Raw genomic sequence first — 25,483 nt, 5'->3', positions numbered from 1 at the left:
GCTTCCTACGAGCTTGAACAAAGCATGACACATCAAGTTGAGGTAGGGCCGAGCTCCTCTCCCTGCAGAAAGACTGGGCAAGGTAATCCAGCATGGGGAACAGGTTCAGGGAGATTTCTTAGTGATTATGTACACTTGCCCTTTAGCTTAGGCTTTTCCTCTTATGACTTAATTTAACCTGCCTTCATTAATCTACGATCTGCTCCATGCCTTTCTTTAAATGTCTCCACTATTCTGTATGCCTGACTTGGTCTTCATGTAGCTGGTGTCTCCCTGCAGCGGGATTCATCTCTTCTGCTCCATCCCATGAATCCTGCCTGTCCTCTCCTGCCTATCTATTGGCCACTCAGCTCTATTAAACCAATCAGAAGGTGCCTTGGCAAAGACAGATCTTCACAGGGTACAAAAAGATTATCCCTGCATAGTATTGCTTTATCATTTTACAGTACAACTGAGTCAACGTAATTCTTATGGCTGTAGTAAGATTAAAATCAGAACACATGGACCAAAAATGATCTGTAAGCCCAATATTTCTGTGTGTTGTGGATCTGGAAGTGAACACCAGCCTGACTTCCCATGGCTGTTTGAAACCAAAACAGAAGCCACATTGTTGTTAAGAGACCACATTTTTATACACTGTTATTAAGTATCCATATCTTACAAGAATGAGTTTCTGTTTCCTAAGCCTAATGTACCCTTTGAAACATGTATGGTGATATTTTATCTGTGTCCCCAATAAAGTTTATCTGAGGATTAAAGGAAAAAGCCAGGCACTATATTAAGTAGAAGTCAGGCAATGGTAGCATAAGCCTTTAATCCTATCACTTCGGAGGCAGCTGTCTGGATCTTTGTGAGTTTAAGCCCACTCTGGGAACAGAGCCAGTCATGGTGAAACACTCCTTAAATTCCAACACTACTTAACCATGAAGGTCTGGAGGTCTATACAGACAGACAGGAAGTGACAGAGCTAGGCAGGAAGAGGAAGTGATGTAGCTGGGCATAGAGGAAATGAGATGGCAGAACAGAAAGGCATGTAGGTGTGGGTATACAGGAAGTAGCTCTCTTTGGAAGCTGAAGGTCTGTAAGGTGAGATTGGCTTTCGCTTGTCCTATACCTCTAATCTTTCGGAATTTACCCCAATATCTGGCACCAGGTTTTATTAATAAGATCATTTAGCAATTTGTCTTACAACATGTTTCAACTATTCTGAACTTGTGGTCCCATGATGTTTGCCCATCGTTTGCCTTACAAAAATAACCTGTGAAATGATTGTACTTTTGCCTTATGAACATGTTTTTCTAGATACCTTGATGTTTCCCCTCCCACGTGATTTCTTTTTGAACTTCAGCTGTTTTTTATTTTATCCTTTCTAACGGCCAACATATCTCGACATCTGTTTTCTGTTAACCATAACCCCCACCAAGGGAACTGAAAAGGCTATGGGGGGGGGGGCGGTGCTGCTCTCTGAAATACCGACTTTGGTAGAGAAAGCCAACGGCCAGTTCCTGGTGCTCCTGTAAAACGAAGCTTGCTTTAATCAGACATTCGTGCAATTGGCTTTTCTCAGGTCAAACAGCTGTCCACCGGGTTGTGTTTCTTCCTCCCAAACTCTTCTGCAGGTAGCCAAACTAATCCAGAAAGACTAAACGTCATCTAAGTAGGAGAACAGGAATTCCTTTGCTCAGACTTCTGGGAAATGTAGTCCGTGCGACTGTGACATCACAGGGAGCCGACCAAGAAATCCCCTTCCGGCGTCTAGCACTCGCAGGTACAGCTTCCTCAAAGTTTGGCGAGAGTCCTGCGCTACACAACGAGTCTCAGACATGGAGGTTAGTCCAGGGTGCAGCGCGGCCTGACGCACTGTGCGGGGTGCGGGGGTCGGACTTGGAGGGAGCGGACCTGGGTGGGAGGGCGGAAGAAGCTGCCTTGGAGGTGCTGTGCTGAACTGGCTGGGTCACCTGAGGTTGCAGGTCAGGGCTGGGGAGAGGGTGATAGGAACGGAGCCCTGAGTAATGATTTCCTTAGGACGCCGCTTGCCACCCGAGTCTGCCTCGGGCTTCTGGGACAGGAGAGCTGCCTGGTAGCGCGGAGTAGATGATAGTGCAAAGTCCAGGATTGCAAACTAATGATGGTCAGCTGCCTGCCTGCTCCTGAGGTGGAGCTGGGAGCTCAGTGAGCAGCTTTGGTGGGGAAGCATGCTTCTCTAGCTGAGCGGTTCTCACGCTGTCAGATTTCTCAGAATCTGTAGAGCAATCAGAATTTCGGGTTTTTCCTGTACTCTGTAGCTGGCCTAGTGTAACGGTATTGAGGTCTTGATTGTGTTCATCTTATCTGCCAAAGAATTAAGGAAGAGCCGGGCGGTGGTGGTGCACGCCTTTAATCCCAGCACTTGGGAGGCAGAGCCGGCCAGATCTCTGAGTTCGAGGTCAGCCTGGGCTACAGAGTGAGATCCAGGAAAGGAGCAAAGCTACACAGAGAAACCCTGTCTCCGAAGGAAAAAAGAAAAATTAAGGAAGGAAGAAAATCTGAGTCCCAATAACTCACCAATGGGAAATTCTGGAACACAGCAGACAGATCTACCAGAATCAGCTGCTATAGAAAAGCTTTGACTAGGGTGAGAGAACACACATTCTGCAGACATATGGAGGGAAAGACCCAGTGCACAGCAGACTGGGGACTAGAGAAGCTGAACCCAGGTTCACCTTGAGGGCTGGGTTTTCTTAACTCTTTGAAAGGTCCTCCATCCTTAATTTAATTTAATCTGAGTATTTGTAAGAAAGTGCTGATGTCTGCTTGTCCCAAAATGGTTGTGTCAACATGTATTCATTGAAATTATTGAATTGTCTAATAGTAGGGCACCTAGACACAGGTGAAAAACTCTCATGGCCTTGTGTTCCAGTGCCAGGCTTTTGTGTCAGGTCAGCAGGGTGAGGAAGAACTCACAGACTGTGTGTATTCATGTGATTTAAAGTAAACAGACCTGTGATAGAAAAGAAACTTCAGTCTACTCTATTGCACATCCCTGTTATCTCTTGTGGTGATATTGTGTTTCCCAAAATATTGTACACCCTAATAAACAGAACAGCCATTAGATATACACAGAGGCCAGAAAATGTTAGCCCTCACGCCTTTAATCTTAGAATTCCAGAGGATCTCTGTAAGTTCATGGCCACACTGGAAACAGCCAGGCATGGTGACACACGCCTTTAATCCCAGGAAGTGATTGCAGAAAGCAGAAAGGCGTGAGGACCAGGAACTAGAGCTGGTTAAGCTTTTCAGCTTTTAGCAGCAGTTCAGCTGAGATCCATTTGGATGAGGACACAGAGATTTCCAGTCTGAGGAAGCAGGATCAGCTGAGGAATTTGCAAGGTGAGGTAGCTGTGGCTTGTTCTGTCACTCTGATCTTCCAGCGTTCACCCCAATACCTGGCTTCAGGTTTGATTTTATTAATAAGACCTGTTAAGATACGTGTTACAGTCTGCATTTGTGTGTGTGTGTGTGGGGGGGGGCAGGACCTCTGGTCCTCCTCTGCTTCATATCAAATTCAAGGATGCCTAGGATACCTGAATCTGTGACAGAAAACACTTGATCATACTTTATAGACATACTTTCTGTTGTTAATTTCATGTTTTTTACTTGTGGTTAACTTCTGTTGCCCATTCCATGTGTAATGTAAACTTTTTTCACTATCATGCTTTTGTTGTAGGTATTACATTTTTGTGATTACATACTTGTTTTCCTTTATTCTGTGAGGAAAAAATTCCTCTTTGCCTGTCTTGAATATTCATCACTATATGCAGTGATTGTTCATTCTTTTTGGATATAAATCTGTGTTATTTACTTAATGACCTGATGAGGCTTTCTCCTGGTTTCACTGATTTCTTCCAGGTTGCTCCTTTCATATCTGAGACTCCATTATTTCTTCATTTCCATTCTGTAGTTCTTGACTGATGTGGCTGCTGTGGTTACATTCCTGGGTCTTTTTCTGCGCTGGGATACCTTCCTCTGTCCTTACTTCAGAGATTCCACTGTGTGCAGATGCTTCTTACAGTGAGCCAGAACAAAACCACTTCTCCCTGTCCTTCACATGGGCACTGCCATGTCCAACCAGTAAAGCAAAGTGCTCATGCTGGTTCCTGCTCTTCACAGGTCCAGTCCAGGTCCCCTTGTTGAGCAGTCCTGTCTCTTTCCTCCCAGGCTTCTTTCATTGTATTCTAATGTCACCTAATGTCAATGTGAGGGAAGGAGTTCCTTGTGTTTACAACTCATGCATGAACCTTGCCATGTAAGACATCTGGGAAACTCTGGAGGGGAGGTGTGCTGGGTGGTGCCATTCATTTCGTGTTGATCGATCTATATGACTATGTCAGAGGCCATGGAGAGACATTGCAAGGTTTGAGCAGGGGTCAAAGACATGCAAAGGACTAAACCTGAGCTGCCCAGATTTTCACCACATTGTCGTTTACCCGTTATTAAAGTGCCTGCCATAGTGTCCTCCATAGTCATTATCAAATGCAGCAACATATGTTGAATTGACAGGTGTGTGTGGTTGCAAGGCCAAGTCTTTCAAAATCTGCATCCCATTGTTCTTTTTGCAGCATCTATATGAATTTAATTGGATTTATGAAGATGCATGTCCCAAATTGTTATTGGATATACTACACATATTGTTGCTTGAAGAAGACTCAGAAACAATATATTGACAATTAAAATCTACAAATATAGCTAGACATCTAATATACAGAGCAAAACATGTGATACATTATGAAACTAAAGTTGTATAATTCATGTTACCAAAGCCAATACTATATTTTGTCTGTTACATTTTTTTCATGGTTTAACCAACTTTCTGTGTCATAAAATTGCATAACTTGGTGGCTTGAAGCCAAAATTAGTCATTATTTCATGGCACAGTTGTGTGGGAAAAAGATCTAGGAGTTGCTTCTTCATGATGTGTGTGCTGTGTATTTAAAGCACTGTGTTATGTATTCTGTAGATTGGTGATTTTGAATGGAGAGCCATTTTTTTTTTCAGTTCCTGATCAGTAATCCAGTCTTCTCTTTGCATGTCATTTTGACTTCCCACCAATGATCTGCTAGTCTTCAGTTTTATCTGACTCTCTGAAAAGATATTTCTAAGGGACACCAACAGAAGATTCAGGAGTTCTTATTACATCTACCCTGTCCATTTTATTGTCCTAGGCTCGCTTCTAGAAGCAGCCACCATTCAAGTGGAGTTCTATATCTACCTCCTAATTATAGGAAGAATGTGTAACAATTTTTAATGAATGACAATGTGCCCCTCAGACCAGACATAATTTGCACGTTTTCTCCATTTAAAGTGAACTTTGCCAGTATCAAAGGCCCCTGAAAAATTTACTGTTAATTTTATTGGGTAAAATCTTTACTAAATGATATCCAGTTCACAGGCTCACTGCCCTCCACCCACAGCTTCTCACCGGAGACTGGCCCCAGGACAGCAGACACTTCCCCATGTAGAATGGTGCTATGCTGTGCTGGGCAATGTGGGGAGTGGTCCTTACAGCTGACTCTGCTTTGGGGACTGCTCAGGTTCTCTCAGGGGTTCAAGATTCCATCTTCATCTTCTCTGGGCTCTGGCCCTCCTCCACTGTGGTCATTTTTCCCTCTTCTTGGTGACCCCCTAGTTCTGCCGTCTCCCCTTTCCTAATGCTGGGACCTTTAGTGCAGCTCCTCATACTGTGGTGACCCCAACCTAAAATTATTTCCCCTGCTGCTTCATAACTGCAAGTTTGCAAAGGTTATTTACTGTAATGTAAATACTTTTGGCATGATGGTTTGCCAAAGAGGTCATGACCCACATTTTGAGAACCAGTGCTCTAGTTAAAAACAGTGGGATCTGTTTTTCTTTCTCTTTCTCTTTTTTTTCTCTTTTCTTTCTCTTTTTTTTGAGACTAGGTTTCTCTGTGTAGTTTTGGTGTCTGTCCTGGAACTTGCTCTGTAGTCCAGGCTGTCCTTGAACTCACAGAGATCTGCCTGGCTCTGCCTCCCAGTGCTGGGATTAAAGGCGTGTGCCACCACCGCCTGGTGGGATCTGTTCTTCCTTTGCTTACTTCTAAAGATGGTAACATTCTATACTAGCTACAAAGAAGCTTTCAGAATAATTCAATTTCTTTTCTCTTGAGAATGTGCTGGGTGTTCTGTCTACCAAATTGTTGCATTCTGCCTTTTTCTTGAATATCTGCAGGCCTCCTCATTGCTGCTCAACTCTGCATTTATTTAAAAAAAATTCTATTGTCATTCTTTATGGAGGATATTTTTTAGTTTTCCCAAAAGTGTTGTGATAAGGTACTTTCTCCTCCCTATGGTGAAAACACCATGCCCTGGAGACACAAGAGTCGGGTTTGAGGCTGGATCTGACCTGAAGGTCTCCTTCCTAAGGGTGAGTTTGCTCAGTGGTGGAAGGTGCTTTGGACAGCCCAAGGGAGAGAAGCAGTAACTAATCCTATGTAACTGTTACGCCTGTGAACCACAACAATGACCAGTGTGGCATGATATCCCTAAAGGTGCCACAGCGCCTCTCACATCTTGGCCTTAGCAGCAGCTGTCAAAGGGACTTAGAGGGGACAGGAGACCTACAGAATGCTTGGAGCTGCCTCTGATGACTTGTTAGGTCTTAAATCATAGAGGAGAACATACTAATGCCACTAAACCCTCATAATCCCTAACTGCACTCCAAGCCCTTCTCCTTAGACCTACACTGAGTGTAGTTGTCACTGCTCATCAAAGGCGCTTCTTTCTGCATGCAGCACAGAGAACATTCCAGAAAACTAAAACTTACAAAGTGCACAGAACTATTGTCTGTGGTGCTGTGACCCAAAAGATACCCTACACCACAATCCCTGCACATAAAGCTCAGGGAATATCTCTGCAGAGGGGGCATATTGATTATGAGAGCCAGAGGTCCAGGAAGTCCGCTGTGAGGTTGTGCCTTCTAGAAAGGGAAGGGAAGCTGTACCCATGATGCCCCAACAACATGGCTGCCTGAACAAGGGCTGATCAATGACAGTGGCACAAGATCTCCTGCAGGGGGCAGTCTGCTGGGTAAGCATCCAAGTGTAGGCACCTGAGAATTGCAAAGAGAGGGAGAATTAGTCTTGCCAGGACAAGAGTGCTCACTGTTCATCCAGTAACAAGTGGGTGGTCCTCAAACATACACAAAAATCGGCCATTGGTATTTAAGAAGTTATGTATATCTTTACATATATGTATACTTATGTGCTGTGTGTGTGTGTGTACCAATAATAATTACAGAAGTGTACACTATGTGTTTGAGATGAACTATATGAGGACATGAGAGAAGTTGCAGTGAAGATATAGAAGGGGAAATGACATATTTTATTCAATAATTTTTCAGAGGGAATTTACACTCTTGCCAGTTGTGACAATGTTAGTGAAACTGTAAGTTATTTTAGGCAGTAAAGGTAAATAACATACGATCTCATCAATATGGTAAATGTAATGAATTGAAACTCATGTAAGATAAAGATATTAAACATAAAGAATTATAACAGAGGTTGGAGATATAACGGTATTTTCCCTTGACTAGTGACCTCAGGAAGCTATCACTTTGGGAATTCCTTGTTGTGGAAAATTAGTTTAACGATGTAAAGATGTGTTGCATTTGCTTGTGAAATATTTAACTATGTAAAGATGTGTTGCATTTGTTTATGTTGTGGAATATTGGTTTAACTATGTAAAGATGTGTTGCATTTGTTTACCTTGTTTACCTTGCCTGCCTACAGCACTTGATTCGTCTAATTAAAAGCTAAATGTCCAATAGCTAGGCAGGAGGTATAGGTGTAGCATGAATCTTAAAAGTTCTTTTTAATAAAAACAAACCTGGACTAGGTATTGGGGTGAACACTGGAAGATCAGAGAAACACAACAAGCCACAACTACCTTTCCTTGCCAATTCCTCAGCTGATCCTGTTTCCTCAGACTGGAAGTGTCTGAGTCCTCATCCAAATGGATTTGAGCTGAACTGCTTCTCAAAAGCCTGAAAGCTTAACCAGCTCTAGTTCCTGGTCCTCATGCCTTAAATACTTTTCTTTTTTCTGCCATCACTTCCTGGGATTAAGGGCGTGAGTAACCATGCCTGGCTGTTTAAACTGGCTTTAAACTCACAGAGATCCGGATGGATCTCTGCCTCCCAAGTGATAGGATTAAAGGTGTGTATGCCACCATTTTCTGGCCTCTATGTCTATCTAGTGGCTGTTTTGTCTTCTGACCTCAGATAAGTTTATTAGGATGGACAATATATTGGGGGACACAATATATCACCACATATAGGTGGGACTTTCAGGCAAAGAAAGTAAGAGGAGGAATGTGGGAGACAGAGACAGAGGCAGATGTCAAGGGCCAACCGGCCAGACATGAGGAAGCAGGAAAGCAGGACATACAGAATGAAAGAAAAGTAAAAGCAACAAGGCGAAACAGATGAATAGAAACAGGGAAAATGAAGTTATAAGAGCGAGTGGAACAAGCATAAGCTAAAGGCCAAGCTTTCATAATTAATAAGAAGTCTTCATGTCATTAAAAGAAAAATGCCAACTACGCTTCCTGAAGAATGAATGTTCAGGGGTAGTGTGATAGGAGGGAGAAGCCCCCAGTACTGTTGTTATGAATGCCCCATGTGTGTAAGCATCATGCAGGGTACTATCAGAAGCCTGGAAGATAGTGTTTGAGGAGGTGACCATGATAACTAGGAAGAAGATCCAAAGCTTAACCATGAAGTTATTGATGGTTATGATAAACGGCACTGGTGGCTCTGGTGGCGGCGCTGGTGACCGGCGGAAAAGTCACGGGACACGACTACCAGAGTTATAAAGAGCTTTATTAGAAAGAAAAAGGGGATAAGAGGGAGGAGAGCCAGGCCTGGAGTGAAAGGAAGATGGCGGGAACAGAGAGAGAGTGCACAGAGGGAGAACAGAGAGAAAGAGTATGGGGGTCTGCACCCGGCTTTTTAAGGTGGGAATTGCGGGACCATGGGGCGGGTACATAGTCGCCAATGCCTGCTGATGATATAAGATGTAAGACAAAGGACCCCGAGCTGCGCATGTACAGAATCCTAACAGTTATTACAAAATACCTTATTATTACATAAAATACTGATATTTCCTGTATTGATAAAAAGGAAAAATAATGTGTGACCATTCCCATAGGTCATTCGGGGACTTTACTCAATAAAATATGAAAAACATAAATTATAAAATTAGAAACATTTGAAATACAAAAATCGCATCAGCAATTATATTGCTCAGCCTTAGCACACTGATGCCCAGGTTTTATATCTGCACAATATACTTTAGGAATAATGTAAACACCTCAGTTAATATCTGTCAGAGAAAAGATAGAAAGGGAAAATGGCAAAAAATCAAATGATGTGTATTCTAAATTCTCACTTTTGTTAGTCCTGTACTTGCCTGTTTCCTCACATGATCAGATACGTAAATGACATTCAGTCTGTGAGTTCTGCCCCTGCCTGCTCCTTCTCACGTCCCTTGTCACCATCATTTGCATCATCAGTGAATCTGTAGAAATCCTGAAACCCACATGATGGCCCAAGCTGCTGCATCAGACTCTGTATTTTTATTTCATTTCACATTCATGACTGTATCTTGTATAATATTTGAATGACCAGCCTTAATATTATACATCCCAGGGGCTCAGGCGAGAAACTATGAATGGCGAGAGCTATTTTTGTAAAATAGAACTCAGCACACTGAGCTCTTTAGTCCATTCATTTTAATCTCTTCTGGGATAACATCCTATTTACCAGCTTCAGTTCTGTTCTCGTGCCTAGCTCCTTTCTTGCCTGATTTCTCTCTGTATTTATCTATTGCTCCCTCTAACTTCATCTTAATTCTCTCTTCTTAATTCTGTCTTATCTAGATCCTTTTCATCTGATACTTACCCAGCTAGTACTTCCCCATCTGACTCTTCCTCATCTTCCATCTCATTCACACATTCTCTCTGGTCAAAATCCTCCTTATTCCTCTCCATTCTCCATCTATAAGTTCTACCCAAGTCTCTCAGGAGTCCAGTTAGAAACCCAAGCAATAGCAATCCCCTGGTCGAGCAAGGTCACCAGGCTTGAATTCTATGGGGTCTTAAAGGTAGATAAGAATTTTCCTCAGGCAGTGACCATCAGGCTTTCTTTTATGACCTAAAAATGGGAGTGGTGAAAGAGGAGGTCGGCTGAGTGCTAATGACCACTTAGTGTATGAAAAAAGGGGACCTTTGTGCTCAGTCTACATTCCTAGAAGTGGTTAGGTAAGAAGTTAGGGCTCTATTAGTAAGGTTGTATAGAAAGGATGGTCTCACCCTAAATTGCACAAGAAATAAAGCTATCTGTCTGACCTAAGAGACAGATGTTGTTTTGTATGGCCTTGGATGCTTGATAGGCATTTTAGATAAATACACTGGTAGGAGTTCTTGGAAGCATGCAAAACAATCATTTTAGCAACCAGCTAATATATATATATTATATATATACAAAAGCTAAAATATCACCAAAACTCCTTAAGCCAAGGCTTGACCTTTGGAGAAGTCCTTGGCTTTTCCAAATAGTAGCTTTTGTGATAGTAGCTGAATTCCATTATGTTTTCCTGTAGCTTGCAGCAACTGGGCATATTAACTGTTGAGGAATTCCTTCTCCCTGACCATGACTTTCTCCTGTGAGATATGTGTGTATGTGTGATGTATAGTAGCATATGGTACTAAATGCATGTTCTGTGGATGCATTTATTTTTGCATTTTATCTGTCTTTAATGAATTATGTCCAACTGGTCTTATAGGAGCTCTTACCTTGTGTTTCCCTGAAGATAGGTGCAGTGTAAGATCATGTGACCACTTCAGACTTGTCTGAGGAATATTACTCACCTTTGTAAGAAACATTTCCAGCTCTCTTTCATCCTGGGAAAAACCTACATTTTTGACCACTGACCCATGATGCCTGTGTTAGGGTTTCTATTGCTGTGATGAAAGACATCTTGGAGAAGAAAGGGTTTATTTTAGCCTACAACTGCAGTTTACAGTCTATCACTGAGGGAAGTCAACGCAGGAACTGTAGGGAAAAAAATGGAGCAGAGGCCACAGAAGAACACTGTTTACTGACTTGTCCTGCCTGCTTTCCTATCTCATACAGAAAAGCATGCCTAGAGTGGGCACCACCCATAACGGGCTATGCTATGTCATTTCATTCAGTAATTAGTAAAATGCCACCTAGGATTAGCTACAGGAAGTCTCAGGTAGGCATTGTCTCTATTATGTTTCTCTGTTATCAAATGACCCTAGCTAGTGTCAAGTTGACAGGAGAATTCTCCAGCCCAATGCATCTTGGTATTTATATTCTTAGTGGTTTTAATTAAAAGTGTGATATCATTCATTGATCTTTATTTCAGGAAATGCTGTCCTTCTGGGATGTGGCTATTGATTTCTCTCCAGAAGAGAGGGAATGCCTGGAGCCTGCTCAGTGGAATTTGTACAGGGATGTGATGTTGGAGAATTACAGCAACCTTGTTTTTCTTGGTGAGTATATTATCTATAGCAAATTCTTATTTCACCATCAACATGTAGCTTCCTCACTTTGTACGGTATCTCATGGGAGCATTTCAACAGCCATTTTCATATCCTCCATTTTCAGAAAAATTAGGGAGACTGCTGTATTAAAAATAATTTTGGGGCTGGTGAGATTGTTCAGTTGTTAAGTGCACTGAATGCTTCTCTAGAGGACCAGAATTCATTTCCCAGCACCCATATGCAGCTCACAACTGTCTGTGATCCTACGACCTGTCGCCCTCATGCTGTGTGATATTTTTTTTGTGTGTGTTCTGACAAATACAGCTTGTTTTAGTCATAGGGCAGAGCTAGCCACTGTCTGACCATAGAGGTTTGGAGGACAGGAAGTGGTAAGGCGGAACTGAGACAGGATCTCAGCCCTTTTGGATGGAGGAATGGAAGAGACAGCAAGTCACTGGTGGCTGCTCCCAGGCTTCTCTGACCTTTCAGGTTCTTTCCCTGATATCTGACTCTCAATTTTTTATTGATAAAGTTAATTAGATTAAAGCTTCATCCTCACACAGACATACATGCAGGCAAAACACCAATGCGTCTGATAAAGAAAAATAAATTGTGAAAAAAAAAATCATTTCACTGTTGTTCTCTTTTTGTGTTTTACTTTTCATGTTGTATGTATATTTCCTTCACTCTAGTGGGACTGTTAGAAATTCAGTGGCATGAAACTTGGAGTACACTTATTAAAGTGTTTTATAATTCAGTTTTAATGTTATTTCTTTAAATGAAACTCATAATCTGAATGTTGTAAATTCCTTTATGTAGTGTAGTGATCCTATCAGAAAACGTTCAAGGAACTGATTGTCTGCAATCATTTATTACATCATCTCTTTCCTTATAAGCCATGTACTGGAAGTGACATGTCAATTCCAAGTAAGAGAACACATAAACAATCTTCTCCCCTTTTCCTACAAACAGGTCTTGCTATGTCTAAGCCATACCTAGTGACATTTTTGGAGCAAAGACAAGAGCCTTCATATGTGAAGAGACAAGAAGCAGCCAATGTGCATCCAGGTCTGTAGGAATGAGGGGTTTGGGAGCAGAACTGAGGTCCAAATATTTAACAGAAAGGCAGGCTTTCCCATGTGTCTTGAAACATGATACTATGGTAATCATTCTTTGGGTTTCTCCTTCATGTCTTTCTTATCAAAGCACATCATTCATTTGTTTATGATGGTTGAGTCTCTTAAGCTTTGTATTTCCCCATCAGACAGCTGTGTTTGTATTTACAGTGCCTTCCAGGGTTTTTGTTGCTGTTGAGTCTGTATTATAGTGTAAGTCTCAGGCAATAAGAACTGAGTGCTGCTGACACTGAGAGTGATTTTTTTTTCCCCAGAGGTGAGAGTAGACTCATGCCAAAAAGATCTCTATACCAAAGTGAGCATGATAGGATTTATTAAGCCAAACACACAATTCCATCACTGAGAGGCAGGCAGAGACAGAAACAGCAACACTTTCAGTTCTACTGATTAGAACTCTTTTGGGGAGGGGAGCAGTTAGATAAAACTCATACAAACCAGAGACACTTTGGACAGTTCATTCAGCACTGTTCTTACTTATTGTAGAAGGGGTTGTATGGGGCCATTATGTGCACTGATTTACCAAGGATGTTTGGTATTTTCAACCCATTTACCACCAGTCCGTTCAGCAGGGCCTGACCATCAGACAGGATGAGTTACTTAAACTGTTGACTCAAGCATGCCCATCAAACTAGTTTGTATACATTGATTTTGTGCCTTACTTTTATGGCAATTACTAGATTTAGATTTCAGTGTGTTGTAAGGCTCCTTGGTTTTTGGGTTTGTTTTCTATTCTTTTTTTCAGATAAACATATTTATCATATATTAGGTCTAACTGTTATCTTTTTAGAGAAATTAGAAACATTTACATATAAACCTGGTAATCCTAGATACATAAGAGCTAGTAAAATGTTTTGTTTCACATCCAGTCAGGGTAGCCACTGTGGCTAGCCCTACAGGAAGCATTATGGTTAACATTACCATGAGTCCAATGAGCTCTTGGGTTCTCTTCTCAAGGTCTCTTGCTGATTCTCAAACTTCTTCTAAGTGTATATTTTCATTGGCTTCCAGATTTGTAATAGGATCCGGACTGTGGAGTGTAGGCGATATTTTTTAATGGACCATGATCAGCTGTGTCCCTCCAACCACTCTCAAATAACCACTCAGACACTTATCATTAATTATAAATGTTCAGCTAATGGCTTAGGCTTATTACTAACTAGCTCATATTTTTTATTAACCCATATTTTGTATTTACACTCTGCCATGTGATGGTACTTTTATTCGCCATATGGCATGTTTATTTCCTTCTCCTCTGCCCTTACTCTTCCCAGAATTCTCTCTGCCTCAAAAATTCTTACTAGCCATGGGTCAATCAGCTTTTTATTAACAATAAAAACAACACATTCTCACAGTATGCAGAAAGATTATTCCACATTATTTCTTCCTTTTTGTCTAATTGAAAAGGGATGTTTTAATTTCACAAAATAAAACTAAGTATAACAAAAATGTTTATGTGAAGCAGGATATTCTGAAAGGCTGTCCTACCATTTCTTGGGAAAGTTAGGCAGTTCTTTTTTTGTGTCTGTCCTGCTTGTCCCTTTTGGGCAGCATATACTCAGCAGTTGAGGCAAGGGCACTTTCTTTCCCAGTGTCTAACTTTTCCCACAAGGAAAGGAAACTCCATATAGAGTTTTCCCAATGCCCACCATCTCCTCTGAAGTAGATTGGTCATGCCAGGACCACAAATGTCTCATTGTTATTAAAAAAAAAAAAAAAAAAAAAGAATTTATGTTATTAAAACATCTTAAATGCCAATTCTGTAGATGTATGAAATGTTTGAAGATGACCTGTCTTATCTAAAATATCTCTCTTTGACTTTGAAAACATACCTAACTTTATATTTTTGGTTGTGAGCCTAGCCTTTAACGGCTGAGCCATCTCTCCAGCCCCATACCTAACTTAACACAAGTTTGATTATAATTGGTGACTAATTAATAACTTTGCATTTCTTCATTATCCTAAATAGTTTATAATAATAACTTTCAAGGACTAATAATTTGCCTTATATTGTGAAATGAGTTGCATAAGTACAATGCCTTGAATGAGAGTAGAATTGTATGTACAGTATGTTCTAATAAAAATAACTCAGATTTATATCAATATATAAAAACTCAAACCAATGTAAAGTTTTTATAACTAGTAGTTGTTCTTTTTTGTTGAAAAGCAGATTTAACAATCTATCTTTTTATCCTATCATGTCTATACCCCCTCTTTTTTTTCAGAGTAGATTCATTAATCTATACTTTTATGCTATCATTTCCATATTTCCTTTTTTTTTCTGTTCAAAACAAGATCCTTGAATTGAATCTTCTTTGTTCAGTTCTTTTCCTAATCATTACCAATAACAACTTGTAAACAACCACCCTAAATGATGACAAATATCCATAATCCGTTGAATGACCAAAAATGACACATATCACCTCTTGGGAATATGGTTCTTAAATTTACTTCCTGCTGTCGGTGGGCAATGGAATCTTTAGGGTACCCTATTTAGGGTATCCTAAATCCTGTTTTGTATCCTAAATAATTAGTAGAATGTTGCCTTTGAATTTTTTCAGGAGCAATTTTCTTTCATTCCTCAAACAATCTAAAGTATCTATATTTGAGTCAGCCAGTAAAATGTAATTCACATAATGGAAACCTATAGATTGATGAAGTTGCTTATGTATCATTTCCAATGGCTGTTATACAAAATGTTGGCACAGAGTGGGGCAATTTAACAGTCGATATGGGAAAAGCTTTCATTGATATCTCTTAACAGGCTGAAAATTATTATAAATGGAAAACAGGAAGGAAAATTTTTTCTCTGTGCTTTTTTTTTTAAAGGTATAGTGAAGAAACAGTCTTTTAAGTCAATAAGTATAAGAGGTCCTACTTTGGGTAATAGAGAAGACAAAGAAATTCCAGGCTGTAGAGAGCCAGTTGGCTGAATCACCTTATTTATAGCTCTTATATCTGTTATTTCCCCATTTTTCTTTTTATTTATTTTTGATTTTTTTTTTTTTGAGACAGAGTTTCTTTGTGTAGCTTTTGGAGTTTGTCCTGGAGCTCACTCTGTAGACCAGGCTGGCCTTAAACTCTATAGATTTATTTTTAATAACAGACATAAGAGAATTCCAATTCCAATTCTTGCCTGGTTGATTCTTCAGTATGCTGATCACTTAGTTGCTTCTATACCAGTTGTTCTAAGGCCTGTAATTTTTCTGATGTTAAAGGCCATTGCTCAATCCATACAGGTTTGCTGATTATCCATCTTAAAGGTAGGGCTTTGAAAGATCAGAAGATGTTGTGCCCTGTTCTTGAACAACCTCAATGGTCAGTGACTGTTCTTTATAATAACCTTTTATATTATTTACAGAAATATAGGATAGTTTTGGTTTGTTTTTGAGATTTGAGGGATGTTAATCTGAATATATCATTGATGTCACAAATCACATCCCCATAAATTCATTGCTATGCTAGTCACATATGGCTTTTATATTCTTCTCTGTCTTTCTGTCCTTACACATTTGACCCATCTTGCACTCTGTTTTACTTGAGATAATGATCTATTTCCTAAAAGCTGAACATGTATCTCCTGAATAGGCTAATTTGGATGCCAAGATTCTGGTGCAATTATTATTACATCCGCACCTGTGTCTACAAGACCTTCAATGACAATGTCATTTATTCACATTTTTAACTTTGGCCCCTGTTCACTTATACAAGTTTGCCAAAATATTTACTCTACTGTTTCTCTGGAATTTTTTGTTTTATCTTCTAAAGCTATTATATCATCCAGAGCAGTATGGTTTTTTTTGTTTTGTTTTGTTTTGTTTACAATAGTCATTAAGTTCTTCAATTGCTGTAGTAATGTGTTCCCCCATGGTCACAGGAAATGACCGAACCAAATTTGGTACAGGGCAAATGACTCTTGATGTCAAAGAGTTATTTTGTCTGTTCCTTGTCGATCTACATTCTTTAGTTGAATGCTGACCTTTGCCACACCTTGTGCATACTCCAGAAGGGAGGGGCATTCTGTTTGGATTATTCTTAGCAATGTTGTGAGCACAATCCTTTGTTAGGTGACCTTGTTTACCACAATTGAAACACGTAACATTTTGATGTTTCTTCAAACTTCTGGAAACTACCTCTCCTATCCAAGCATCATCATAGTTATGAGATTCAGTATTGACTGTATCTCAAATCCATTCCTCTGTGGGTGCTGATCTTGCCTTTAGTGGCCTAATTACCCTTCTGTATTGTGAATTAACATTTTCAAAAGGTAGAGATTCAATTATTATTAGTCTGGCTTCTCAATCATTGGTATCATTCTATTCATTGCTGAAGTCAATGTTTGTTAAAAAAATCATTGAAGGTTTCTTTTGGGCCCTGTATAACTGTAGGAAATAAGTCAATTTTCTTTCCTACTTCTTCAGTTCTGTCCTAAGCATTCAAGGGTGCTGTGTGAGTGCAAAGCCACCCTGGATGAATCACATGAGATTGACTGAGTCTAGGAGAGAAACAGAGACAGGCATTGGTCGCATACACCTTTAATCTGTTTCTCGGGAGTCACAGGCCTTTGATCCCAGCACTAAGAAGGAAAGATATGGCTGGGTGGAGAAAGTTGTAAAAGTCTTAAAGAGACAGGAACTAAAACTTGTTTGGCTGAAGCCTTTTCACTGAAGCTTTTCGGCTGGAGAGCTTTTGGCTGAGGACTCAGACATTCAGTCACAGGATTCGTGGAGTTGTTGAGGTGAGACGTGGCTGTGGCTTGTTCCTTTGTCTCTCTCATCTTTGAGCATTTACCCCAATATCAGGCTCCAGGTTTTTATTATAATACCATTTAAGAATTGAACAACACTTACCAATTTTTCTCTTCGCCCCTGCCTTATTACTTCTTGTTTCCTTGCAAGTGCTGGAATTAAAGGTGTGTGTCACCACTGTCTGGCTTTTATGGTTAACTAGTGGCTAGTCTCCTTTCTGATCTCCAGGCAAGCTTTATTTGTTAGAGCACAAACAAGCTACCACCACAAAGGGTAGTTTCTTTGCCCTAAGGGCTGGCTTTTGCCATAAAGAAAACAAGCTCCATAAAGAGTTTCTTCATTGCCTATCATTTTCTTTGAAGTAAATTGGTGCTACCAGGAGCAGATATGTTTTTCTGTATTTTTAATTACACATTACATTTTTAAATGAGCTGTCTCAACACAATATACAAAATGAGTAGAAATATACATACAGTATTAAAAATTAACTTTAAATTTGATTCAATAAACTAAAATGCATACCAATGTAAAATACTTTGAGATTAATGGTTGTCTTTTGGCTTAAAGTAGATTCAATAATCTACCCTTTTATCCCATCATTTATATCATATCTCCCTTTTTCCTTTAGAAAGAGATCTTTGAATTTAATTCTTTTGTTCAGCCTTTAAAAGAAATGACCAATACATACTTGTAACCAATCCCCCTTAAATAATAATAAGCATCCATAACTCATATTTTGGGAATGTGGGTGTTGTTTTGTGGACTACTTCCTCTTTTTTGTGGGCATTGCTATTTTGGGGGAAACCTTGAGAACACCAGGATAATTGTTGGGTCTTGTCTGGAGTAGTCTGTGATATTTAAACTAGAATGTATTTTGCATACCAGTTGGGTGGGAGGCATAGGTATAAGAATCCCCTCGGTATCCTCAACTATCAGAAGTAGATAGATCTCTTAAGTTTTAGGCCAGCCTAGTCTAGATAGTGAGTTCCAGGACAGGAAGGTCTACACAGAAAAGCCTTATCTTGAAAAAGCAAAAATAAACAAACAAGGAAATCAGTAACGTCATCTATTCACTGATAAATATCTTGTCTCCGGTAAAATTTGTGTAATGTACAGATGAGCCTGAAGTTTTTTTTAAATCAGGACTTGATATGTTTCAGGTTTATATTTTTTTGTCAATGAAATAAACATAAAATACTGTCCTGAATTTATGAGCTATAAATGCAATATTTTCGTGAACCATCTACTTCTTGTGCAGCATATCTTTTATTCCTTCTAAAATAAAACTCCATGTGGAGAAAAATGTTGTATTTAGATGATACAAATTCACACAGTCACAATTAACTTTCTCCTTTCCTGGCTTGGTTCATTTATAATTTCATGGGTTTCCATTCCAGCCATGGAACATCACTACTGTTTAGTGGTTTTATTTCTGTTACTAAAATTTCCTTACACTTTACTTAGCTATTAAACTTTGAATAATATGCCATTATATCTATGTTTTATTTGGTTTTGCCCTTATTCTAGTAGAAGTATAGATTATTTCTACCTCCAATATTTTATCATTTATGCTTAGTGACTATAGGTTTTGAAATGTACTGTAGTTTCTCACTGATGTTTCAATATATATAAGTAAATGGTTTCTTTAAAAAGACAAACATTAAATATGAAGAATATTTCCTAGCCTCTGATGATATCTCAACTTTTGCTCAACAGGAATAACCACCAATGATTATAACATTTACAAGACCATTGATTTTAACTCACTGTATATTCAACGCCAGAGAATTCATAAAAGGGAGAAACTCTACAAGTGTGAAGAATGTGGTAAAGGCCTTAGTTCTCATAAAACACTCTCCATACACAAGAGACTTCATACTGGAGAAAAATCCTACATGTGTATAGAATGTCATAAGACCTTTAATACTCGTGAATCACTTTTTATACACCAGAAAAATCATACTGATGAAAAATCCTACAAGTGTGAGGAATGTGGCAAATTATTTTACTATCCTTCAATGCTGAAGCAACATCAAAGAATTCATTCTGGAGAGAAACCCTACAAGTGTGAAGAATGTGGCAAGTCCTTTTATACTCCTTCAGTGCTGAAACAACATCAACGAATTCATACTGGAGAGAAACCATACAAGTGTATAGAATGTGGCAAAGCTTTTTATGAATCATCAATCCTTCAGGTACATAAGCGAATTCATACTGCAGAGAAACCCTACCAGTGTGAAAAATGTGGCAAGTGTTTTTGTTCATCTTCATACCTTAGACAACATCAAATAATCCATTTTGAACAAAAACCCTACAAGTGTGAAGAGTGTGGCAAGTGTTTTTGTTCATCTTCATCCCTTAGACGACATCAAACAATCCATTCTGAAGATAGTGCATACAAGTGTGAAGAGTGTGGCAAACGGTTTTCCTACTTTTCACATCTTCAAGCACATCAGAGAGTCCACACTGGAGAGAAACCATACAAGTGTGAGGAGTGTGGTAAATGTTTCTCCTCGTGTTCATCTCTTAGAAAACATCAACCAATCCATTCTGAAGGGAATCACTACAAGTGTGAAGAGTGTGGTAAGTGCTTTTCCTTATCTTCATCTCTTAGACGACATCAAACAATTCACTGGGAAGACAATCCCTACAAGTGTGAAGTGTGTGGCAGACGTTTTTGCTCATCTTCATCCCTTAGAGGACATCAAACAATCCATTCTGAAGACAATCCTTATATGTGTATACACTGTGGCAAACGGTTTTCCTGTTCTAGGCGTCTTCAAGAACATCAAACAGTTCATACTGGAGAGAAACTATACAAGTGTGAAGTATGTCACAAAGCCTTTTGTTATCGATCAGGCCTTAGGAGACACAAGAGAGTTCATACTGGAGACAAACCCTAAAAGTCTGAAGAGTGTGATGATGCTTTTCCTTATTTTTAACTTTTAGACGACATTAAAAAAAATTCATTCTGAAGACAATCCCTAAAAGTATGGGGAATGTGCCAAAGACTTTGCTAATTTTTATATCCTTACTCAACACATGATATAGTTCATACAGGAGAGAAATCCTACAAATGTTTTTAGGAAGTTTACTTCTTCAATCCTTAAAACACATCAAATAATTCATTCTGACTACAAATTCTATGAATGTGTGAAGTGTGGCAAAGTCTTTGCTGATAATTCAGGTTTTATCCACATCTAATGAATCCATAGTGGAGAATATTAAGTTAATTATGTTGGAATGTCCACACGAACACCTAACTTCCAAGAGCACGAATGCTAAGAATTAATGCGAGCCACAGGAATATGAAAATAGAAGTCTAGCTGTATATAATAAGTTGTACCTTGACGAGGCCAAGGGTCAGTCAAGTGGGAAAGCCAGTCAGCAAGGTCTATTGGTGTTATGTGGCTTAATACTCAGTTGTGTCTTGCTATGAATTCTTTGTGCTCATAATTCTCCTAAAGTGTGTGTGTGTGTGTGTGTGTGTGTGTGTGTGTGTGTGTGTGTGTGTCTCCTTTTCAAAGCACCTGAATAGTCAAGTAGACAGAACCTTCTGCCTCTGAGTGCCAGGCCCCCTCTTTTGTTTTGGGTATCTGCCATTTGCAAATACCCTCCTTGAGGTACTTCCTAAGATAAAGTCAACCCCAAACAAAGTCTTAAAAGACAAGCAAGCAACAGACAGCTACCAGATCATCTGTTAGCTATCAGTACTCTTCTCCCCACCTCACCCCATCAGGAAACTGGTGACAGAGGAAAAAGATGACAGTTTTAACTTTTAGTGACCTACAGACTTTGCCTACCCTATTACCTGTAAGTCTATAGTTGATAGATTTATAATGCCTTCGCCTTACCACAATAAGGATATATTTCTAGCACTTAAATTCCTTTTCTGATTTATCCCAACTGCTAACTGACTCCACTCTTATCTCTCCCCTTTTGGGTTGCAAATAAAATTGCCAGGAATCCTCTAGTGAGGACACCTACAATCTTACGCTGTATACAAAATATAAGGTGTTACTGTCTAGGATCAGATATAGACCAGTCCTGAGGGAAGGGAAGGAAGGAAGGAAGGACAGACTGAAGGATGGAGGATTGAGGGATTGAAGATGGGAGAGAGCTATGATTGGAGAGAACTAGGAATGGAGGGAATGAAGAATTGAGGGAACTAGGAAGTGAAGATTGAAGGGTTGAAGAATTGAGGAACTGAAGATTAGAGGGAATTAAGAATTGAGGGAACAAGAAGGGAACTAAGGAAATAGAGATCTGAGAGAGTTGAACTGGTGACTGCATGATGGTAACTGAGGAATAAATGAATTGAACTAAAGAGCTCCAAGCAACTGGATTTATTCCCACGCCATTGGAAGTGTCTTTCCTGGACCCTGGATTTGTATAAATTTAAGGCTGGACCTTGAATATTATAGAACAAAGAATGTCATTAGAGAAGAGACTTCTCTTTGTTGTAACCCCCAACAGTTTGATCAAGCAATATGTTTGATTAATAAGTCCCTTTCTTCTGCAACTATAAGTATTCCATGAAACCTTTACCATGTCATAACTTTGTCCATTGAGTGCCTGGAATCTGAGATTTGGGCTGTGTCATAGTTACTGTTTTTCTCAGTGGAGTCATCCAAGCTCCTGTAATATCTCCCCTAGGTGTGTAAGAATCTCTGTCTCTCTAGCAGTATCTAGCTCCTGAATCCTTATTGGTAAAATAAAAGGATAGAGAGTTAGTTAAAACTACAGGAAGGCTCTTCCAGTCTTAGGCCTCAGCAGCAAGACATCAGCTGCAGAGACGCAGTCATCAGCTGAGGCAGAGATGTCATCAGGTGCAGCTGCTGTGCCTCATATAAAAAACAACAGTGCCCATAGAGCAATGATGATGGGGAAGTTATGAAGGAACCAATTATTTTCTGATTGGATTTAAAGCTTATCCACAAACAGTTACTGGTGTGATGTTAATTTGTTGATATACTTTTGCTTGGCTAGGTGATAAGCCCTAGGGAGAATTTAATGCTGTTATTCTAATAAGTGGATACTAACTAAATGAACCCGTTATCTTTACACGTACAGAGTCAATCACCTTTCAACACCCACCAGACAATATTATATGGTGTGATAGATGAAGTGTGGGAGCCCAAAACGCACTCAGTTTCCCAGTTTTAATCTGAAGTCTATTCTTAGTCAATAGAGTTCAAGCTTGCCTGCTCCAGGGTTGTGAGAATGTCCTGATTAGCCCAAGGAAGGCACTCACTATCTACCTGGATGCAGACTGCTGATGCCAGTCAGAGGTACATCGAGATAGAAAATGAAACTGCCTGCTCCTTGACACAAGGCAGGACAGATAGTGGTTGAATGCCTGTGCTGTGCATTGTTCTACCTCTGTCCTTCAAGACTGTATAAGCTGGCTGTGAAATAAACAAGGGACTGTCGGGCATTGACTGGCAATCTTCTCGACTCTGTTCTGTCGTCTTCATTGTCTCTACAGTTTGCATGCCCTCACCCAGATACCCAGCTGATTGTCGGCAGGATCCAAAAATAAAGAATAAAAGGAGATGCAAATTGGTCGAAGTGTAGAGAATATCAGCCTGTGGAGGTCCCTGATCTAAAAGTGACAGCTGTGTCACACATTGGCTTCACATACATCTAAAGCCAAAAGTCATTGGTTCCTAAGGGAAAAGCAGCAGAAAGAATGTCAGAGCCTGATATGGTCGATGTCTGCAGTGAGACAGTAGAAATGAGAAACCTTTTAGAACCCTGAAACATTGATAGGAATGTCAGCACCATTTCATGCATGAACACACTGGGGCTGTTATTACATGGACAACACTTCCACAGGCTAAACCCCACCATACAATAAGCATGGTTGCATAAGGGTCTCACTATGTCTCTCACCTTGTGGAGAAGATACTGGCAATTGATGGCTCCTGAGGGAGACAGTCAATCTGAGAGGCTTCTGGGTTGAAGTCAGTTGTCCCCTACACCTGGAGGGAGCACTAAGTGGAATGAAGAAATAACAAAGAAAAAGCCCACAAAGGTGGAAGAGCAATGTTCTTTTCTAAGGGTAAGAAGCAATAGGTGAAGGAATGTGGAGATTTGAATAAAACATTCAATATACATGTATTAAATTCTCCCAAACTAATATAATTTTAAACCTTGTTGGTTTTGGATATGTCCAAACTGACCTGTTTTAACAATGATTACAGCACAAGAATCTGGCTGTCATAAAATTTACAGAGGGTCAGCTTCCTACTGGGATGGCATCATAAGGGATCAAGTGAGTTAACTCCCGGAAAGGCTCAGATGCTGAGGACTAAGGAGCCCTGTATCAGTGTAACCTCAGGAGGAGACAGGGATGGCTTTAGAGCGATGAAATTCACCCAGACTTACCTTTTTTTTTTTTTTTTTCCCAAAAGCAAGTTTTTAATTATGAAAAAGCAATGTGATCTAGAAACTGACACACTGGTATCTTTCTAATAAAATGACACAGTAGATTTCCTAAATAATTTACAAAGAGCAGAAACTGGTCTTGAAGTGTTCCCCTCCTTGCACACCCCAGTTGCCCACACTGAGCTGATAAGTAGACCCCAAGAGCTCAGGCTTGCAGTCTACAAATATCTCCTCTCTTTCTATGGGACCCTGTGAGATCAGGGTTAAAAATGGTCCCCAAGAATCTCTGCACTGGGAATAAAGGGGGTGGTTTCATGGGATGACTCCTGCAGGGCCTTGATCCGAGTTACAAGGTTCAGAAATGTCTAGTATCTTCAGGTACATTCCTAATACGTGTGGGCCTCCGTGAGGCTGGAGAACAGGGTGCTATATGAGTCCTCCTGGAGAGCATGGGCAGTTCCCATCACCTCTTCAAGGTCTTCCTAAATCACTCTTGGGCTGTGGCCAGTGGTTATCAGTGGGACCAGATATGGCTGAAATAGAAGGCTTCTGGATCCCCCTGTTAGACAAGTCCTTGTTAGCAGTGTCATGGAGACACCTGTCCAGGTCACACAGGCACTCTGCCTTAGGTTGGTGAGTGCCCCCCAGGCATTACCCATCTCTGAATACTCATTATCATACAGGCTCAATCATGTGTGAGCTACAGAGTTAACTGCTGCCAAAGATCTCAAAGTAGCGTTGGGCTTGCAATCTGTGTGTTCAACACAGAAAAGGCCAATAGCAATCCTAACCCACCCATAGCCAATAGGCTAAAGGCAACTGAGCCATTCCCTTCCTTAACGAGCCTTACTGCAAATTGGAGTCCTTGTAAGATGGTATGGTACCCCAAAAGCAAATGGAACTTGAGTTCATAAATTCATATTTTTCAAAGCCAATCAAAATGTATATACTATTGAATTAAATTTATCATGCCCAATAGAATGAAAGATTAAGTAACTGTGGTAGCTACTTTTGCTGCCAGGGTCTCTACCATGCTAGCTGTAGTAAGCAATTATGAAATGGTGATCCCAGAAAGAGTAGCAGTGGTGGCTGCCACTGCTATAACAGCAACAATGGCAGCAGAAATGTCAAATTCTCTTCTGGTGCGTGTATCTTATGGGGACACAAAGAAAATTTTAGGATTATGGAGTAATCTTTAAAGACTGTCTTTTAGCACTAAGAAGGTAAAACTTTTTGGGGGGGGGCAGGGAGTGGTTGTTTCAGGACAGGGTTTCCCTGTGTAAAAAAAAAAAAAAAAGAATCCAAGCACAGAACCTGACATGTTGTAAAGGCTCAAGTATAAACTATTATTCTCACTATTAGCAGGATTTTTTTTTATTTTCTGTGCATTGGCGTTTTGCCAGCATGTATGTCTATGTGAGGGTGTCAGATCTTGGAGTTACAGACAGTTGCAAGCTGTTTCAGTGCTCATAACGACTGAGCCATCTCTCCAGCCCCTATTACCAGTATTTCTATGTGCAAGTCATTGTATGAATGGAGAGAAGGTGTGAGCTCCTTTCCCTCTGGACTGCTGGTTGGCAAAGGGGAGACAAACTTGTCTGTAAGTTAGGATGATTATCATTTCACTGTTGTCTGCCTGGAACAGTCCAGG

General features: G+C 40.1%; 1 protein-coding gene across 1 annotated transcript; it reads left to right on the top strand.

Moving 5' to 3' along the window:
* The first annotated feature begins 1,047 nt into the window (after positions 1–1,047).
* LOC119088704 (zinc finger protein 728-like) lies at positions 1,048–22,904 on the top strand. The gene is made up of 5 exons (XM_037209365.1): positions 1,048–1,086; positions 1,620–1,829; positions 11,444–11,570; positions 12,534–12,629; positions 19,159–22,904. Exons 2-5 carry the CDS (start codon positions 1,824–1,826, stop codon positions 20,343–20,345), a joined length of 1,416 nt encoding a protein of 471 aa, XP_037065260.1. The 5' UTR covers positions 1,048–1,086; positions 1,620–1,823; the 3' UTR covers positions 20,346–22,904.
* The last annotated feature ends 2,579 nt before the right edge of the window (positions 22,905–25,483 follow it).

The sequence above is a fragment of the Peromyscus leucopus genome, chromosome 11 (assembly GCF_004664715.2).
Source record: "Peromyscus leucopus breed LL Stock chromosome 11, UCI_PerLeu_2.1, whole genome shotgun sequence".
In the NCBI taxonomy this organism is placed as follows: Eukaryota; Metazoa; Chordata; class Mammalia; order Rodentia; family Cricetidae; genus Peromyscus; species Peromyscus leucopus.
This window is presented reverse-complemented; position numbering and strand designations above follow the sequence as displayed.

What these genes read in the sequence shown, in the direction of transcription:
- LOC119088704 (XM_037209365.1), top strand. An exon ending in CAGCAACCTTGTTTTTCTTG is followed by an intron (nt 11,571 to 12,533) that starts GTGAGTATATTA and finishes TCCTACAAACAG; the next exon opens with GTCTTGCTATGTCTAAGCCA. An exon ending in AGCAGCCAATGTGCATCCAG is followed by an intron (nt 12,630 to 19,158) that starts GTCTGTAGGAAT and finishes TTTGCTCAACAG; the next exon opens with GAATAACCACCAATGATTAT.